Raw genomic sequence first — 21,320 nt, forward strand, 5'->3', positions numbered from 1 at the left:
GAAAAAAAAAAATAAAATTTAAAAAAAAAAATATTGACAAAAATTATTGATTATTTTAACCGAATATCATAAAATGTTTTTGATTCTGTCACGAACTTCCAAATTCGATAATATTAATTCAAACGCAGAAGTTGTTCGCTATAATTCTTATTGGATCTGTAAGCAATTATGGTTCGCATGTATGTCAATTTACTTCTGATACTTTCGATTAGAGAATTTATTTATTAACGTTTAGTAAAAACAACGAATTTCATACATCATACATACTACATACATCGAACTAGAAAATTAAAATACTTATATAAATTGAGACCGAACAGAATTACTTTTCCTGACAATTTTATAATTCTTACTGATTTCTACGTTATTGACATTCAAAAGGGAAGCTATAAATCCAAAACAAAAAAACGAGATTCCTTTCAATCAATGTGAAACAATAAAACAGATGATACGACATCATCCCAAATTTCAATCATTCAAATAATTACAAACATTGACTTAAAATCAATCTGCATTTCGCAATAACACCATGCACAAAAAAATTTTTTTTACAATGAATTAAAATGAACAATAAAAAAAAAAAAAAAACTTGACTTCTGATACTTTGATAGAAAAACTTTCCAAAATGCAAATTTTTGTTTTTTTTTTCTATTTTTGCATACTTTAATTTCCTATTTTATTCTATTTTGCTTTACTTTTTTCTTGCCCTATTGAAATATGAGTCAGCTGGATTTATGTTATTCTTTGTACAAAATATAAAAATATGAAGTTTGAATTTTACAATTTTTTTTTCTTGTTTCAATAAATTATTAATTAAAAAAATTTGCAATAATAATGGTTTTCAAATTACAATTTTATTAAACGTTTAAAATTTAAGTTTCAAGTGATTTTAAATAACTATATAGTTTGTAAATGGAGCTTGTAAAATGGATATTAAATTTGAATAAATTTAGTTATTTGAATAGTTTTAATCAAGAGCTTCACTTCGTATGTTCTAATGTTTTTGTTATAAACTTCACAATTTTTTATGAATAAAATGTGTATTAAAAACAAGCTATGTAATATTCGGCATTTTATATTATAGGTCATGTATACTCTGATAATATAAAAAATAACTCTTGACTATGTCCGTTTACGGACGCGAGTATTCTATTGAAGAAACCTTTGAATGTAAATCTGCCTTTAAAAGTTTTAAATCTGCTTTCAATCAAATAATTGTAAATTTCAAAAATTCGTTTAAAATATAGAGAGTTCGAATACGCAAAACCCAATCATACATATTATATTTGAAACAGATAAATCAATAGAAAATAAATTTAATTCAAAGAGGAATTCAAATTAAAAGAAATTTGAATAAAAATACTTTGACTGTACAATTATTCTATTAATTGACAAAATATTTGTTGCATTAACAATTAAATTTTCTTAATATTTTTGAAAATAACATAAGATTTTCCTATGAAAATAATTAGTTTGGAAATATTTATTGCAACAATACAATATTTGTATTAAAACATATTCTATTATTATAACATTTTCCCTACATTATTCTAAATAGGTAAAAATTATTCAGAAATTCGAAAACAAATTTACGAAAATTATAGGAAAAAAATTGATTTATGGACTGGAATTTTTTTTACTTTCCATGTAAATATGCATACATACAATTTTAATATTCAATTTACAAAAAATGATGGTATTTAAAATATCATTGTAAATAATAAAAAAAAAATATATGTATATTATATTATGTAAACTTTTATAACAAATAATCGCACAAAAATTTTTTTTTTGCCACTTTTAAATTGCTTCTATTTAATTTGCTTATTTTTTTGTTTTTATTTTTTTTTAATAAAATAAAGTGAACGTAAAATTTTTTTGTACATATGAACTCAGTCAAATATATTTGATATTTACCTTTTGATTTTTATATAATATTCAATTTTTTCAAAGCAAATATTTATATAAATTTTAGGTGTATTACTACTATACGATATTATTGATATTATAGGTTGATTGTTAAATACACTATGATTACTTAGTACCATATGCTATATTTATCATTCATTTTCAAATAATATGTCTGGGGAAAAATTTTTGTATTCTCTATTATATTTTATATTTACTATATCAAAAGTTACTAAAAAAATATTAAAAAAAATTATGTGATTAAATAATTAAGTGATTGGAAAATTTATGGATGAAAAAAAAAAACAAATGGTTTTATAAATTATATTAGAAAATTGCGATTTAAATTAATTAAAAAATTTGATTAATTTAAATTGAAATTAATTATGATGCTAAAATTTTCTATTCTATTGAAAAACTAATATTTAATTAATTATTTGAGAATTTATGGCTGAAATGCAACTCATATATCGTCGGTTAAAAAGCAGAAAGCGTTAAGTCAGGAAACTGTGTTTTAAGTAAATTCAATTTGCACAAATCGTAAAATTGTAAAACTAATCAATTAGTGCAATGGGATTGGTTTCTTTAATTTCTGGATTTATAAACTACATTCTGGATTTGCATGATTTTTTGCCACAACAAAGATTATATTATTCTGATTTAATTCATCTGTGAAATCCGAATTCTCAAAAAATGCACTTAGTGCTTTCTGCTTTTTAACCGACGATATTAAAATAAGTTAAAAACTATTATAATTTGGTCTATTAGAACATCTTAAAATCAATCTTAATTTTCTAATTTAATTACAAAAATAACTAGCTGCACATAATTGAATTGAATTCGTATGTATAATTAAAAAGTGAAAATTTGAATCTTATATAAAATATTGTTGAATTAAAATAATAAAAATTACTATATTGTATTTTTAATTAAAATTTTAAATAACATACGATTGAAATTAATTGTGAAAATTGCAATTATAAAAATCGAAATAATATTAATTAGTAAAACAAGCCTGAAATTTATTTATCTGTTTCAACTAAAGTTGTTCAGCAAATTGGTGAATAGAGACTCTAATATTACATTTATTTATAATAATATTATTTTACAATTAAATTTTTGTTTTTTGTCAATATGCAATTTGTTTTGTATTCATAAAATGTAATCTTAAATTTGTTGGTACAAATTCAAATTTTCAAAATTTTCTTTTAACTTAATAATATAGAATAAATTTTCTATTAATTCTCGATTAAATTATTTACAATTCACTTACATATTATTATGTTACAACATTAATGATAACAAAATTTTACAATTTATAACAAAGCTGTTTCATTATCAATTTAACGTATGAAATGTGCTTGAACATTAAATTATTAAATTTTTACATTATAATTAAATTAATCATTTAAATAATTTTATTACTATTATTATAAATCATTACTTATCATTATTGTAAAAGAAAAATATGAAAAAATTACAATGGCTCCAATTTTATTTTGTTTTCTTTTCCCTATTCTTAAAATCTATAAATTTTTTCTTACATCTGATCCAAATTTCTGTACAATACATCAGAATAGATTAAAAATAAATTATTAATTTGTATTTTTATATAAATACAATTTTTTTAGTTACAAAATAGAAATTATTCCAGATGATTTCTGCCATTCTTTTTGATTATTTTTTTTTCTTATAATATTAAGTAAAATCTTAAAATATTGATTTATTTTGTATACTTATATGTATATTTTATAAAAAATAATCGATCATTAATAAAAAATTTAATTTAAATATACTTGTTATTTTATGCGTATTATACATAAATGTTATTTATATTTTAATTTTTATTATTTATTACAATAATTTCCTTTTAATATGGGCATTTCAATTAATTAATATGTAGTCGCCTTAATTTTGATAACAGAAATTTATTATAATTTTTGTTTATTTTTTTTTTTGGTTGTTTTTGACTAGACGACATTAAGACAATATTCTTATAATATGAAGGCAAACTAATAGTAAATAATTGACTATAAAATAAATACAAAAATTATATTTTTTATAATATTGTACACAGAGTGAACCCCCATAAAAAAGAAAATAAAATTTTTAAATTTAAAAGGAATAAATGGAATGAAATCAGCTGCTCTCGTGTATTATCCAAAAATTTGTTTGCTTCAATTCATTTTTTTCAATTCATCTGTAAAATTTATATATGTAATTCAACTGCATAGCTTTAATTCATATTCATATTGAAAAATCTAAAAAGATATTGAAATTTTAATAAAAATCAGCTTTTTTTATTAATAATTGCAGAGTTAAAATTTACTAAAAACACTCAAATTGATTTTCTTAATGTATCAAATTATAATTATGTTTACTTTGATATTTAAAAATTTAATCAATTTAATTGGACAACTTGTATAATATAATAATATTTCGAGTTATGACCTCTTCAATTTAAGAAAACAAATCAGAAATATTTAATATAACAAAACATAAGAAAATATGCAAATATACATACAAACACAAAGAACAGGGAATAACAGATGAAAATCATAATTTCAATTTTAAAAAAAGACGAAAAAAAATAGAGTAGACCCTTGTCAACTCTGTGATACTCGTAAGAATTTGTTATATCCTATGTGCGAATAAATATGACATAACAAACTATGGGACAGACTATTAATTTAAGTTGCCGTATTACCATATTACCATTGAAGTTGTATGTCTGCTACCAGAAGGAGCCACCAACGACTTTTATCAAACACATTGGCGCTATCTGTATATTCGCTTGTCTGAAATTTCAATATCACAGCTTTTGTAGTTTCTGAGATATAGTCAAATAAATTTTGAAGTTGTATGGCAGCTACCCGAACCGGAACCCCGATCATCGCTCCAATTTAAATAGAGTTCTGGAACTTACTACAATAAATCATTTGTGAAAATTTGTTAAACTTAGCTCAACTTAGTTTCTGAGCTATCGTTAGGACAGGCGGACGGACATACAAAGCTAAATCGACTTAGAATTCGACGCCGATCGAAAACATACACTTGAGTCTATATCTCAGAGCATTATTTTTCTTAGCGTTACAAATGGTACAGCAAATTTAGTATACCCTTCGAACATATATTCGTACGAGTATAAAGATCTTTAAATATTGGGTCTTTCCCGCGGAAGAAAAACAAAATCAACTAAAATATTATGGTATAAGTTATCAGAAAACTCGACTTAACCCGTATCAAAACAAAAATATTACTTAGAAAATATTATTATACTTTTTATATTATGATCTTTTCTTTCTTTTTTTTTTTTGAATATAGTGTAGATGAAACTATCAAATTTCACTATCAATCGACTTTAATATTCTTTTCATTTTCTTTTCCATTTAAATAATTCATAAATGAAACTGATATAGTTCTTGAAGATATTATTCAAGTCCGTCAATTTAGTAGCTTATAAATTTTATTAGATTGCCATGTATTTTGTTAGTTGGTTTATAATATAGTGAAATATTTCAAAGATCAGATCATATTTCAAAAAAAAAAACTGCGACAGATATCACAAGAATCGTTTTGTTTTTTTTTATTTATATGATCTTTAATTGCCTCATCAACTTTTATTAATAAAATAAAAAAAAAAAAAATTAAGTTTGAAATCAGCAAACATCATGCTTTGTTTATAAAATGTCAAGATTAATTTTATTGGCCCCATAGGATGATAGATACTGAACGCGATTATTTGGTTCATTAAATATTATCACATTTTTTCTTATTAAAAAAACATTTGCTATAAGAAGTTTTTTAATCTGTAAATTTGTTAAAATATCAATGAAATGGAATTAGAATAGAAATTTTAATTTCAAACTTGCAGATTAAAATTGTTTGGATGACAGTAAAATTTCAATAAATAAATTAGTTTCAACATTTATGTTCTAATGCATCTGAAATTACGTTCTTAACTCAACCACACTTATTTCATTTGCCTGCACTTTTCCACCTATGTGCAATGTATAAAATCTTTTCTACATATATATATATTTTTCCTTTTAAATGCAAGCTATTATCTTTGTCCTCCAGCTCGTCACGTCTAACCTATTATTTGCCTCTATTCTATTTATTTCTTCTATTCTATTTTATCGCTTATAATATTACAATAGTTAAACTTTTTCATTTTATAATCAAAATAAAGATACAAGTACCTACAATTATAAGAAAAAATAAATAATTCAAAAATAAATAAACTACAATAACAATATTACCACCCACGGTCATAATTTTCAAGATGTTCCGTCGAATTCACTCTAATTAAAATTAGTTTTCTTGATATTTATCGCTAAATATTGCAATACGCGCATGCAATACACTACAAAATTAAATGCTCCAGAATAAAATATTCTTCAATTAGGTCAGCAATAATAATTTAAAATCTTTATAAAATATAATTTATTCCGCGTTTATGCTACCATCCCCAATATATAAAGTATAAGATTATTAATGGTAAGCATTTTGTTTCATTACATCTTTCTGATTCATTGGATGCTGTTTATTTTGTTCCAGTGTTCTTTTGTGTGTCAACTCGTTCCATAAGGATGTAGTTTTCGATGGTACATAATACCTTGATTCAATAAAACATTTATTACAGCACTAAAATAAAATAATTATCTGGTTTCACTTATCATTTAAATTTGATTAAATCATAATCATCATTTTCACTTTTATGGACAATATTCTACTCGCAGTCAGCCCCCTTCATGAGATATTTCATAGAAATCGATTTGATATTAGAGAAAAGAGAAAAAAAAATTAACTTCTACCATACATACATACATATTTTGATATTTACATAAGACCTTTTAAAATATATAAAATTATCTACAATTCCAGATCACATTTAATTCACTTCTTATAATCAGAAATGCTGCTAAATATTGGATCAATGTTTTCTATTAAATTCCTGGACGTAAACATAATTTGATACTGTGGATTTTGTTAGTTTTGTTCTTGTTCTGTTTTTTTTTTTTTTTAATTAAAATTTAAATATGAAAGGGTTACGAGATATGCACTTAATACTTTAATATTTAAAAAAAAAAAATCAAAAATATAAAAAAAAATGAAAACAATATTGGATATTTAATTTCATTTTAAAAAATTGAAAGGGGGGAAACTTTAAAATTCCCTTTAATTTTAATAGCAGAAAGGATAAAAATATTTATTTTAAATGGAGAAGTTAAGAAAATATTTTTTTCTGTTTTCATTTTATAGGCTTGCTTATATTATTATTTTTGTTGAATCGATTTACTTCAAACTAAGCACTAAGGGATTCTGGAATGGCAATTAAGCTTACAATAATTATAAAATTCGGTATATTCTTGCTATTGTGGGAGTATCTGCTTTTTCTTTTAACATACTTTCTTGGAATTAATTCCAAATTTTATTCAAATATTGTTTGTTGATTTAAAATTAAGATTTTATCATCTTTTTTTCTATAGTTGAATCTAAGATAAACAATATCGACATGTAGAAGGTTTAAGTCTAAAAATAAAAAAAAAATTATCATATATTTTTTTTATAAGTTATTTTAATTAAGTTTTTTGAAAAAATTACCGAAATATTCTCATGTAACATAAAAATTAACTAGTTGACACAATTATTAACGGTGACACATTCATAATTAATCTAATTTACTTAAATAGTCCGCGTTCCCAAATATGTTTTGTACCTATTCCTGGTAAGTAATGAGAAGTAATATTTCTGACTCGAGCTCGCTTTGTATAAAAGTAAGCGTTAGTTCTCAGTTATTTGTCTGCTAAAGACTTTAAATAATTTATATTGCTGAAATCAAAACGCCCACCCACCCCCATATTTCTGAACGCAAGCGAATAAAAACTATCTTAATTTTTAAAGAATGCAATAATGAATTTTAGAATGAATTTAGAATTTTTCGATATAATAATTATTTTAGCTTTTACACGTATTAAGCTCTATATCAATTATAACATGTAAATTAAACTGTTTTTTTTTTTAAAAAAAAATTTTCAAACTCTTCAATCCTAATTAAGTAAATATTGTTTTGGATCATAAATCACCTTAAAATTTTTCACAACAACAATGATAGAAATCTACTCTATACTTAAAACATTAAACCAATTAGTAAAACATTGCCTTAAATTCTTTTAACTCGTTACACAAATTTTTTTTTTATTTTCCCTTCTTTATCTTTTACAAAATAAGAGCAGCATAAAAATTATGTGACGGTAATTGATTCATTTAAAGACATCACGTTTCGCTTTTACTCAATGCACTCTCTATTTATAGAATATTAGGTGGCCCACCAATCATTCATATTAATTGTATAAAATGTCATACTATGTCGCGACAAAATAAATTTCGCAAATGAAATATTCATGTTATTTATTTTCACAAAACATAAAAAATATAAAACTAGAGACTATGAAAACAGAAGCAAACAAATTCTGAATGAGAATTTAGAACAAATCTTCATTATTTTTAAAGCCCATATATTTATTTTTAAATAGTGAATTTGAATGCACAAAATTTACGTGGAAAAAAATAAATAAATAATTTTATTTAGCAAACAATCATTAAATATATGAAATTGTTATCTTTTTTACTAAATTCATGCAAAAATTAAAATCTTTGAATAGTCTAGCACTTTAGAATTGATTAAAATCGTATCGTTAATCAAGTCAATGTTAGTAACAACATAAAAATATTAATGCTCTAAAACACTACTTTGAGATTGCAAACTAAATTTAAGTTGATTGGAGCAATCACAAGCAAATCATATCATTTATGGTTCTACGGAATCATAATAAAACAATAGATTCGGTACGTACTCATGATGAAACCTTAAAACTTTGAGTCGTTCTTTTCTTGTGACTTAAACAATGTTTATATAATTTTAAAATAATTCTAAGACAAAAAAATATACCAACGGGAAGTCTAATTGAGGTCGTTTAAAATACATAATTCAAATGTAAATTTTCACAAATCAAAATAAATTGTAGGCCATTCATTAGTTAATATAGTGAAAAAATTAATCAAAGAAATCATAATTCTCATTCTGAAGACATAAACTGTTAGCAAAACATTTATAATAAAGAATTATAAATTTACTTTTATGTATAAAATCACCATTAAACTGCAGAAATAAATTATTTAACCAGATTTGTTATCCAGATTTCAAAAATTAAAATAATTGTTTTTCAAATTCATAAATTTTTTTAAAGTTACATGAATATCATGTACTGCCTCAAGAATTACAAAATTAGGTAATCACTTATTTTGCCACTTGACTCATTTAGAACTTATTACTCGTAGTACATCCAAATTCAAAGTGGATCCAAGTTTTTATTAAAAATGTTTGGGTGTACCTACAATGCAACAAAATTTAATTAACCGTAAATCCTAAATAGCAATCTAAATAAATTGTATGTATTAAAGCTCACATATATTCGAAATTACCTTTCGTGCGAAAATTTCAGCTGTTATATTTGATAACGTAGTTAATCTCTATTGCGTTAAATCTTAAGAAATCTCTAATTATATAACTATTCAACCGTTAAAACTATAGGCTCATGTTTTTTTTCTTTTCATGCTCATCTTCTTTTTGTGTTTCTTCTTCCATTTCGATTGCATTATATAATTCATTATTGTAGGATGATACAATAGCACTATCATCAAATATCTAAAAATTAAAAAAATTTAGCAAAGTAATGTGTAAGTTTTTGAAAATATTTTAAGGTACCTTCTTGAGATGATCTTCTAGTTTAATTTCGGATTCCTTATTCTATTCATTCTGTTAGAACTACGATTTTATTGTTTTTATATCAATGCTACCTAAATATCATAACATGGAAATTATATGCAGTCAAAACAGCTCTACCTCTCTTAACATCGACTTTTAGTTTATAGATTAACGGGCTTTAAAATATTAATACATATTTTCCAAAACTACGTAAATTATATGTATAATTAATAAAATATTATATTTATTTTTTACAGGAAATAATCCAAGGTTTAAGGAAAAAGTAAAGCTTTTAACTATGGAAAAACACAGAAGCAAAATTTCATCACGGAAACGGCCATCAAATTTGAAGCGATTAGAATTATTGGCGCAACAAAAACAAAAGTAAGTTATAAAACTACAATTTTACATTCTACGTTATATGTATTTCAAAAAAAAAAAAAAAATGTTAATACAATATCCTTTTTGGTTTGTTTCTTAACTATAGAAAAAAAATATTTTTACGATATTTTAATTCAATTCAATACATAATCACTTTAGAAAGACTAAAAATATCCCTACATTTCTTTTAACAGAACAAATTCCATGTAATTTACGATAAACATCATTGACCTTACATTCTTACAATATAAAAAAGGAAATTTTAAAATTAAATACTAAAAGGAAATATTATGATTTTTCCATTACCACCAAGTATAATTTGGTTTGAGTTCATGCTAGTTCTAAAAAGAATTTTTACGAAACCTTTATATTTTGTCTACAATAAACATATCGTAAATTGTTATTTAAAAACTTCTCACTATTCCAAGTAATCTCAAAAACACTTTCAATTAATTTAACAAAAAAAATCCATTTCAATAACTTAACAGTTAAAAATTGTGAAATATTTTAGACCTATATTTTAATTTGTTCTTCAAAAATTTTTAAGTAAATATATTGAAGCAAGTGTGTACCTACCTAACCTTGCATTGTTAATGAACTCAAACCGTACTTATCCGTATTAATATCAAGAAGATTGTTATTTTTTCTGTTTATCACCATTCTTGGTTATTGAATGATTTTTTAATTTATGTTGTTTCTTCCGAGCACGATAGAGACATCTTTGAATAGATGATTTTCCTGGAAGACTCGATTGTACTGCAACAGGCAAATTTGGTATAATTTTTTGCATTATCTGAAAAGGAAAATAATAAATCTAATTGAAATAATTTTACATAATTAAAATCTTATATAATTATTATTAGAAGACCGTACATAATTAAAAAAAAAATTATTGCAATAGAAGGAATATAACATATAGGCCTCCCAAGGAGATGTAAAAGTAAAAAAAATTATATTTATTAACATGCAACCATGAAAATATAAGAGAACAGGCATTTCGAAGAACAAGAATCTTCGCTATCCAGACTAGTGATTTTAGATAATTTAGATTTTAGTAATTCATTATTTGTTAATTAAAAGTATGTACCTATTCTATATATACTCTTATGTAATATCTGTTCAAAAATCTAAATTATGTATTTGTTGCCCATGTAATTATAATTCCAAATAATATAAGTAGGTGTTTATTACAGAAGCACTGTCAGCCATAAGAGTATTTTGAGATATAATACAGTAATTTATAATTTGCTGTATCAATTATCCTTAATCAATAGACTAATAACTAATAATGAATTCACAAAATTATCAATAAGTAAATTCTATTCAATAAGTAAAGCTATTCAATAAGTAAATTCGTCAGTAGGTACCTACATATATTTATATGTATCTACAACTGCCGAAAGTTGTTCGAATTTTCTGGTTACAAACTAAATTTTATTCATCTGCAATTTGGTTATTTTGTTATTACTTTTGTATTAATTTCGCTTACATACTATAATTTTAGCTTACTTTCTTAGGTGTCGTACTAGTTTTTGAAACTAAAACTTTCATTTTTTCTATTGCTAAATTCACAGCAACTGAAACGGTATCCTTTGGTTCGTGAGTGTGAATTTCATTTAAAGTTGCAATTTTTCGTTTTTGCATAATCACATATGCTTTGCAATGCTCTTTTCTGGCGAACCGGCATATATAACGGATTTCCTTTGTAATTTTTGAGTTTCTAAAAGAATATATCATTTTAATTATCTAATCAGCTCTTTCTTTCTGCACAAAATAAGTCTTTCTTACCCCTGAACAACATATTCAAAATTATGAAAAATAATCATTCTAAGTCCTCTTGCGGTTTGAGTATAATATATTTTATCCATCACGCTTTTGTGAATTAGCTCCTTGATTACAACTGAATCTTATTAGATAAATAAAATTAAATTAAGTGCTACTTGCTAGAGCACTGGGCCCAACGAATTTAGGAGGCAAAACTTAAATATAATTTAAACTTAAACGCAACACTAGTGCACATAATGTACATACAAAAAAAAACAGTCACGTCATAATCAATTTAATAGTGCTGCCGTTTAAATATTTTTTAACGCAATATTTTTGGTTTTCGATTATTTCCCTCGATCTCAAAAAACGCATGTTGCGTATATTTTTTTGTCAAAATATTTTTAAATGCATGTTTTTAAATTATGTATATTATTTGAAATATGAGACCTACAATACGCATTACTTTTAAAAATTAAAAGTTGACAACGTACACAAATTTTTTTTGTTTTAATTTTTGCTTTCATATTGGTATTGAAATTATTAGTGTATTATTAAAATTATAGCAAAAAAAAATTATTAATGTCCCGTTTAAATTAAGACAGATAAAAAACTGTGTAGGTTCATATTAGTTTCCGGCCATGATTGTCAAAATTTGAATTAATTTGTATAGAAACAAAACGATTAACGGCAACGGCAAACGATTTCCGTTGTTAAAACAGAACAACAGTAGACGGGCAAAATCAGCTGTTCAGTAATTTTGCATATAATATTAAGCACACATTGAAACAAATGACAAGACCAACCAAATGAAACGTCGGTGAAATTCACGACGTCAATTCATTTTGGTCGGTCCCGTTAATATAACGTCTACATAAATCACCTTAACCGGGAAGACATTTCTCATTCGATTTTGAGCTACTTAATTCAGTTAAGCGGGAAGACATTTTTCATTCGATTTTGAGCTTTGGAAGAGTTCAGATTTATACTTTGTTTTGCAGTAATTAGTTAGTTGTGTTAAAAATATTTCGTTTCTTTTAAGCTTAAAGTCTCGGTTTTTTTTTTTGATGTGTGAGAAGATAATTTTATATTTATTTTTACTGGGATCTTTTATCAAAAAATTTGGTTGAGATTTTGGTTGGAGAATATTTTTGGTGTTAGCTTTAAATTTGTTCTGTGGTTAAGTAGAATAGAAAATAAAAATACTAAAGGTTAGTGAAGGGAAATAAATTATGTATAAAAATTAATACATAAAAGTATTGCTATGTATTATAATTTTGCGATTGGAAATAAAAAATGAAATAATTTAATTTTGACTGTAATTAACTTTTAGAATAAATATTTATGAATAAATTTAAGAAAAAATCAGAAGCCAAGCGACTATAAAGCGCTTTTACTGCATACTTATTTTGTAGTTTGCAGTGAAAAAAAAATAAATTTTGTATATACGGTATTTGTATAATATACGGTATAATATTTACACGATAAATATACATAAATTGAATCGAAAATAATTTTTTTTAAAATGGTTATTGTCTATGTTATAAATATTTAAATATACAGTTTTGGTGTGAAACTATGAAAAATACGATTTAATGTATTATGAAGATTTTGGGAGAACATACATAATTTTTGTCACTTTGGGATTTGTCATTTTGTATGAAATTAAATTTTTATGGAACATTTGAAAATGAAACGAAACATGCATGTGAAATTGTGCATATTTTGAATTTTGAAGTGTACAGGAAGATTTTAATGAAATAGAAAATGTATGAGAAAAATTTTGTGTTATGGCTTGTAAGAATACGTACATACTAAATAAATGTTTCAATAAAAAATAATGTAAGAAATTTTTAATGAAAGTGAATACACTTTTTAAAATTGAGTTGAGATTGATTCTACTTAGACGAGTGACACTTGGATTAAATGATTTTTAATAAAAAAAAATGAAATTATAAAAGAACCTTTTTTTTTATTAGCATTTTTTTTTTATTTAGCATTTTCTATAAATAAAGAAACCTTAAAATATTACAACAACCTGAATTTGGCGCTAATTTTTGTATTTTTTTTTTGTTTTTGCAGAGAAAATTCTAATTCGGATCCTGGAACTTCAGCACCTATTTTTGTAAGTATATTGAAACGATATTCTAAATTTAGTTCATTTTTTTTTTTTGGTTTTAGTTTTATATTGCGATCTTTAGTTATTTTGCGAATTATGTATAGGACATAAAGCTATCAATACATAATCACTGCAAAACGGAAGCCTTTTACAATATGGATTTAATAACAGTTTGCGACATACCTAAAAACGATCGAAAGATGAATTGTCCCTTATTATTCCTATATATTTCTTATACGAAATTCAACTCAATCTAATTCAAATCAAGTAAAATATACTGAAAGTATGTATTGCAAATTACTTATATACTTAGCATACTTATTGAAAGCATACTTGTAGAAGCCTTCTTAAAGATCTACTTATTCAGATAACAAAGAAATTGACTGATGATATTTCTGTCGTATATAATTAATTTTAGTATCACTGAAAAATTTTTGGCTATTTAACAGTCACTCCTAATATTCATAATGTACCTATAGGTAGGAAATAAAATTCCAAACCATTAATAAGGTATTCATTCAATTTCACTTGATGTTCTTGTAAACATAATTAATTTATAATATTACTGTAAAGAATAGCCATTTTTGGTACCAATATTATTTGGAAAATTCAAAGAACATTAAAATAAATATACTATTGTCGGTAAATAAACAATGGTATTTTAAAGTGTAACAATTCTTTTCTTCGTTGTTTACTATAATTTATAACGCTCTTCAATTAATTTCACTTTGCAATTTGCTTTTCAATTATTATTCTTTATTATTTTTGAAATGGATATTTCCAATAGCGAAATTACACATTGCAATATGCATCCGTATGCCAAGACATTTGTATTTATTTTTTTGGTTCCGACATAATGAACAATAAAATTGTTTCTAAAGTTATAGACCATATTGTATTCATCAAAATAAGAAATATTTCTATAAATAGAAATTTTAAATTTTTTATAGCTTCAATGAAAATTTTCATCTTTTAATTTTAGAATAAAAAATAATGCTATTTTGAATGTAATCTACAAGCAAATAAATTTATAAATTTTGTATTATCTGAAAATGTATGTAATTAATTGTATTTAGAAATTCTATCAAGGAGATTTGAATATTTTTATATTTAATCAAATTCGACACATAAACATGTATGTATGTACATAATGTATTAGACTTTGTAATATTTTATTATGAATAATTAAAATAATGGCTTCAGATCTTTTCTAAATTATCAAATCTAAGTGCAATTATAAAGTGTTAAAAAATTAATTATTTCTCTTAAATATTTTCAGGCATCTGTCAATCCACGGCCACGGCGTTCAAGTTTATCAGCATTGAAACGTGAGCAACAAAATCATCGTCATCAGTTACAATTACAACAGCAACAACAACATCAACCGCAACCGCTTATTCAATATCATGGTGTCCATAATAATGATTTATCACATCAATTACAAAATACTTCACATAATAATATATCATTACAACAGCAACAGTCGTTGCCACAACAACAACAACAGTTACATCAACAGCAAAATCGCGAACACTTATCGAATACATCGAATTCATCATTTAATTTTGTTTATGTAACTCAATCATCAGCTAATGCAGCAGCATCAATCGCATCTGTTGGACATCCTTTAGATTGTATGACACAAAATTGTATTACAAAAGAGCCAACTTCTATTGCAGCCGCAGCACAACCCCTACCTCCAACAACTAATACAAAATCAAATTCTGAAAGTAACAGTATAACTGGTATAGTTAAACAATCATTTGGATTTTGGCGTGGTAGTAATAATCAATCAAATAATACAAATAACAGTACCAATAATACAAATGCTATCAAATGTAATGAACAAGAAACTGCTCCTATAAAGGGTGCTTCGATGATGCTCTGTCCTATACCGCAACCATTTCGCCAGCAAAACAATAATTCAAATTGGTTGACAAATAATCAACAGCAAAAAAATTCGAATAATATAAAATCATCATCAATAAATGGTTGTGATTATCCAAATGAATCAAATGGTGGAATATTTTTTATTCATCAACAGAATCAACATATTAAACAACATCCGACTCCATTACCACCATCATTGCAAAATGCAATTAATACAAACGGTCACTCGAATCATAATAACCATCATCATCTTCAAAATAATCATCAATATCAACATCAACAAAATAATCATATTCCTATATCAGCCGTTAACGGACATTACTATCATTCAAATAATTGTAAAATTCCATTGGGATCTACTAGTGGAAATCAACAACAGCAACAACAAACACATCAACAAAATTTTCATCAAATATCGAAAACTGCTACTAATTTATTAGCGGAAATATATGAAAAGCATTTTCTTAATCAAACAACATTTGAAAATGTTGCTCTGTTGAATGCACATTCACGTAATAGTGGTCAAATTCCATTAGGATTAACTGTGACAAAAAATTCTTCATCATTTATTACTGCCATGGGAAATGATGATAATAATTATCATCAATCTACAATTATTCATAGCATGAATCATTCAACATCAAATTCTGGTAATTTGTCTCGTCTTGCTTCTGCTGCAACTACCACCATATTAGATGATGAATTCAGTTTAAGTAGTTTAGAACATAAGCAGCAAACAGTTAGAATGCATGTTTCTGGATATCCTCAACCGCAAACATTAAATCAGCCTTCTAATGCACAGCATCAACAACAACAACAACAGCAACAGCAACAATCAACGCCGCAAGTAATTAATTATGAGCATCAATTACAATTGCAATTTGAGCCGCAAGATCAGCAATTGCATGCTTCATTTAGACCCCCCGCTACAATAAACTGCAGCTATCAGCAACAACAACCAAATCACTTACAAGACAACAGTCAGATGTGCCAAAGAAATTTAATAAATCAAGCGAATCACTATCCAACTCAAAATGCAACTCCAATTTCTTATCCCACACATCAACAAATATTACAAAATCGACTTGCTGTCAATGAAAATAATGATTTAAATGATAGATCATCTTCTCCATATGGACATCTTTACGAAGTTATTCCAGAACACCCACCAGTACAGCACCCGCCTCTACATCCACCACAACAGCAACAACATACTCGTACAAGTGGAACAAATCGTGTACTTCGTAAACGTTCTTCAAGTAAATCTCAAAGAAATCAAAATAAAGATAGTAATAAAAATTCAGCAACAAATGTACCGGTAGATGGTAGTGAAAATAAACAAAATTATTTATTAAATCAAAAAGGAAAAATTATTACTTCTGGAAATGATGAACATACTTTTAATAATAGCAATACTACAAATGGTTCTTTAGTCCAAAAACCACCTCCAATTCCAAATTTGCCACCACCTCCAAATATTCCACCACCCGATATACTATCAAATGTAAATAATGTTACTCAGTCTAATACAGGAATGCAAATGCAAAGAACAAATGCAGATGGAGAACATCATCCTAATAAAACACAAACAACCGAAAATTATAAAAATTCAATTCAATTTCATTCAAGTCATACAAAGCAACCAAATCAAAAAGAAAAACAGCAAAAGCAACCAGCATTAGTATCTTCGATCCAACAACAACAACAATCAAAATTACAATCGTCAGATGTTGATAATGAAAAGCAAAAGCAAAAACAAAAACAACAATCTAATAATCATACCATTTCTTCCGGACAAGAAGTATCAAAAGTTTTAAATTCGTCCTCCTCGTCGTCTACAAATAATAGCAATAATAATAAATTAAAAAATGATACAGGAATTTCAAATATTCGTGGTACTTCAAATGCTAGCAATTGTACAACAGCAACAACAACAACTACAAATAAGGATAATAATTCTTCTTCCGCTACAATAGCAATTCTTGTAAATAATAGTAATAATAAAAATAGTAAAGGAAATTCTGATTCAACTAATATTTGTATACCAGTAGTTGATGGTGTTAACAATAATCATAATAATAGTACTATAGCTTCAAAAACAAATGAAAATAAATTAACAGAATTTGGTAAAGACCATCTTCATCAACAACAAAATCAACATTTGATTATTCAATACGCACAACAACAGCAACAACAACAACAGCAACAACAATTATCAGCCGGTATTATACTATCTCCTGATCAACATAAAATCCAATTAAATAATATTGTTGGTCCAATGATTGCTACTGGTGCACTTACAACAACTTTAATTCCTTCTACTGCAACTAATTTAATAACAGTTCCAAATAATTACGATGAATTTAATAATATGGAAACATATTCAACTGATACACCAAATGGTATTGCAAAATTCTTTTATCGTAATAGTAAAATCGATTTAAGTGAAGAAACCGCACAAGTTATGGCAGCTGCTGCATATTATGCAACAAGGTAGGTGGAGAATTTTATATAAACTATTTTCAATAAAAACAAAACACATTTATATGCTCAACATAATATATAATTTACTATTTAATGGTGCATTATAGAGAGAGAAAAATTATGGTGGCTCTATACATAGTCGTAATGTTAAAATAAATTTTGTTTGAAATTTTATACCTATGTATTGTGTACATAGATATATTTATACATATATATACTTACATAATAATAATAACAATAGTATTATAAAAAATTTATAAAGTGAAAAACCTTTAAGCTATCTAAACAAATTATAGTCCTTAAAATTTGAGTAAATTCCTGTACATAGAGAAACTGTGGTTGTATATAGAGATATTAGAAAATGAAATATTCCATTCTAATGTTACATGATCGGTTTTTGTCTGCATTCAATATAGTCATGCTAAATACAATATTATGCACTTTTATATGTACGTTTCACAAATAATTCAGCCACATATATATACCCGCATGTGTTTAAGATTTTATTCATTTTGTGTCCTTAAGGAATTTTTGTATATTGTAGAAATAAAAAAAGGATTTATTATGTACAAATATACATAAGTTTTGTTCGTAATTATTAGAGAAATAGCGAGAAAATTAGGAATTTTTCAAGAGAACAATACTTTGACTGTATGTGTGCTATTGTTTTAAGAATTCCAAAAAAAAAAATTTTAATTCAAATTTAAATTCTGCAATTATTGTTCTAATGGAATTGGAATTCTTTTCAAATTGTTTTGAATAATGCGTGCAAAATCTGAGCACTCAAATAGTTTAGGAAGGAACTGAAGAACACAAAAATTTTGTAAAAGGATTAAAATGTGTGTATATGTGTACATAAAACAATCAGTTTTAATGTAATTAAATAAAATTAAAGATTATTAAATTTAATTTTAAACTTTTCTTAAGAAAAATAATATTAAATAAACATTAATGTCATCAGTTTGTAATATTATTCGATTTCAATTACAAAAACAATGAAAAAAATTTCGACAATAAAGAAAACAATAATTGGCTTTTAAATAATTTAAAGTTCTATAAACAAAAGCAAGTCTAAAAAAAGTTCTCTATATGTATGTATGTACACAATTATGTACAAAAAATAAACTATAATAATATGTATACCTATATGTACGTATAAGATCTGTACTCTGAAAAGATTAAGTAGCTCTATTTATCAAAAAATAAGGGGAAAAAAAATTATAATGTAGACGATATTCATTCATTCATATATGAAATCGTCTTTTATATGAGACGCGCATCATTTTCATTGTCAAGTCACTTTAAATTATTTAAAAAATGTACGCGCCATAATAATATCCACACAATATTGATATCAAATTAACAATAAAAAAATATTAAATGCTTCAACTAATCTCTACAAAAAAATAAGTGGAAAAATAGGGTGACTTGATAAAATTTAATTTTATGTCTTACGTAAATTACAGAATGTTGTAGTGTTAAAATATTCTTAGTCATTTTATTACGTTGCATTCTTTTTCATTCAAAATATCGTATTAAAGTTGTTAAAGCACTTTTTTGATACTCGTATTTAAAGTGGGCAAACTTTATATCATTGTTAGGGAGTTGCGATCAAAAAAGTGATTCGTCGGCGAAGATTACACTCACAGTTTTCACGTCAGTAATTCAGTATTGAAAATGTGGCAAGTGATTACGCTTTAAATTTTAACGAGAAGACTTAATAACTAAAGAACAATTAGAAATGCTTTTCAATTTTGTCAATTTCTTTTTCACAACAACAAAGTGTTATTTGAGTTCAGTGAAATGTGAACGTGTACTCTTCGACATTTAAAATAAATGATTTAAAAAGTGAGATTTGTTTGTGATAATTTTTAATTTCTTATTTTATTTGTTTTTTGAAGTAAGAATGAGGCAAAGTTGTAAAATTTGTAACACAGAAACCTCTTTTGAATGCTTTGCTAAAATTAGGCAGAGTAGAGCATTTTTAAGCCTATTATTTGAAAATTAAATGCAATTAACAATATCCACTAGGCAATTATTGTTTTCAAATCTAATATTTAAATTAGATTTGTCACATTAAAAGCAATGTACTCTATGGTCAAAAAAATCCTTTAAAATAATGATTAATTGAGGTTCTTTTATAAAAATTTTGCTCTTACAGTACTCAACATGATATAGACAAAATATGGTCTAAAAAAATTTTTTTAATTTTTTAATGCGTGGACCCTGTTTAACATTCCGTATATGGGGATAACAAGAATCAAAGACTTGTAAAAAAAAAAAAAATTTATAATCAAAAGGCAAACAAATAAATTAACTTTCCATATGGTTCTTATAGTTTCTTTTGCCTTTCAAATTTGAAATGAATCAAATCTATTGAAAAAAAGAATGAAACCAGAAGCAAATTTGAAAAAAAAGACAAGAAAGCAAGAAGGCATTTACAAAAAAAAAAAAAAACAATTCCTCGAAATCCATTTCTTCTTCAAAAACAAATACAAACATAAATGAAAAAAAGCGAAATGCTGAAAATCTTCAAATTTATAGCACAACAGATGTTTCCCGATTTCTTGAACTTTTCCTTCTATTTATTTTTGAAATTTTTCTCTTATTTTTCTTCCTTTTTTTTGTTGTTTTTCATAAAAGTCAAGTTGGGGCGCTACTTTTAGGTTCAATATAATTTTGTTGTTTTATTTCCTTTTAAATTTGAAAAGATTAAAAAGCTTAGAATTAAAGATGAAGAAAAAAAAAAAAATTACAAATAATTTTTCATAAACTTTTTTAAAAGCCACAAAAATTTTCCAAGAATTTCCTTCCAAAAGAATTTACAAAGTTGGGTAAATGATATTGTTTTTGGGTAGCGAAAGAGTGGACTATTTTTTAAAAAAAAATTCAATTTATAAAACAAAAATTTTGTTTAACAGATTCTGTGCGAGTGATGAAAATTCTTTTGGACACAATTTGTTTATTTTAATAAGAGTGTTGATTTTTGATTATTAATAATTT

At 25.0% G+C, this 21,320-nt stretch overlaps 1 protein-coding gene across 1 annotated transcript in view; it reads left to right on the forward strand.

Annotated features, from left to right (window-relative positions):
• The first annotated feature begins 15,228 nt into the window (after positions 1 to 15,228).
• LOC129616484 (uncharacterized) overlaps positions 15,229 to 21,320 on the forward strand; it is a 112,806-nt gene continuing 106,714 nt past the window's right edge. The window contains exon 1 of the mRNA XM_055532133.1: positions 15,229 to 18,326. Coding sequence (XP_055388108.1) covers positions 15,580 to 18,326 — 2,747 coding nt within the window. The 5' untranslated portion in view covers positions 15,229 to 15,579. The remainder of the gene's footprint in view (positions 18,327 to 21,320) is intronic.

This window comes from Condylostylus longicornis, unplaced genomic scaffold (assembly GCF_029603195.1).
Source record: "Condylostylus longicornis isolate FDR11 unplaced genomic scaffold, ASM2960319v2 ptg000225l, whole genome shotgun sequence".
NCBI classification, from domain to species: domain Eukaryota; kingdom Metazoa; phylum Arthropoda; class Insecta; order Diptera; family Dolichopodidae; genus Condylostylus; species Condylostylus longicornis.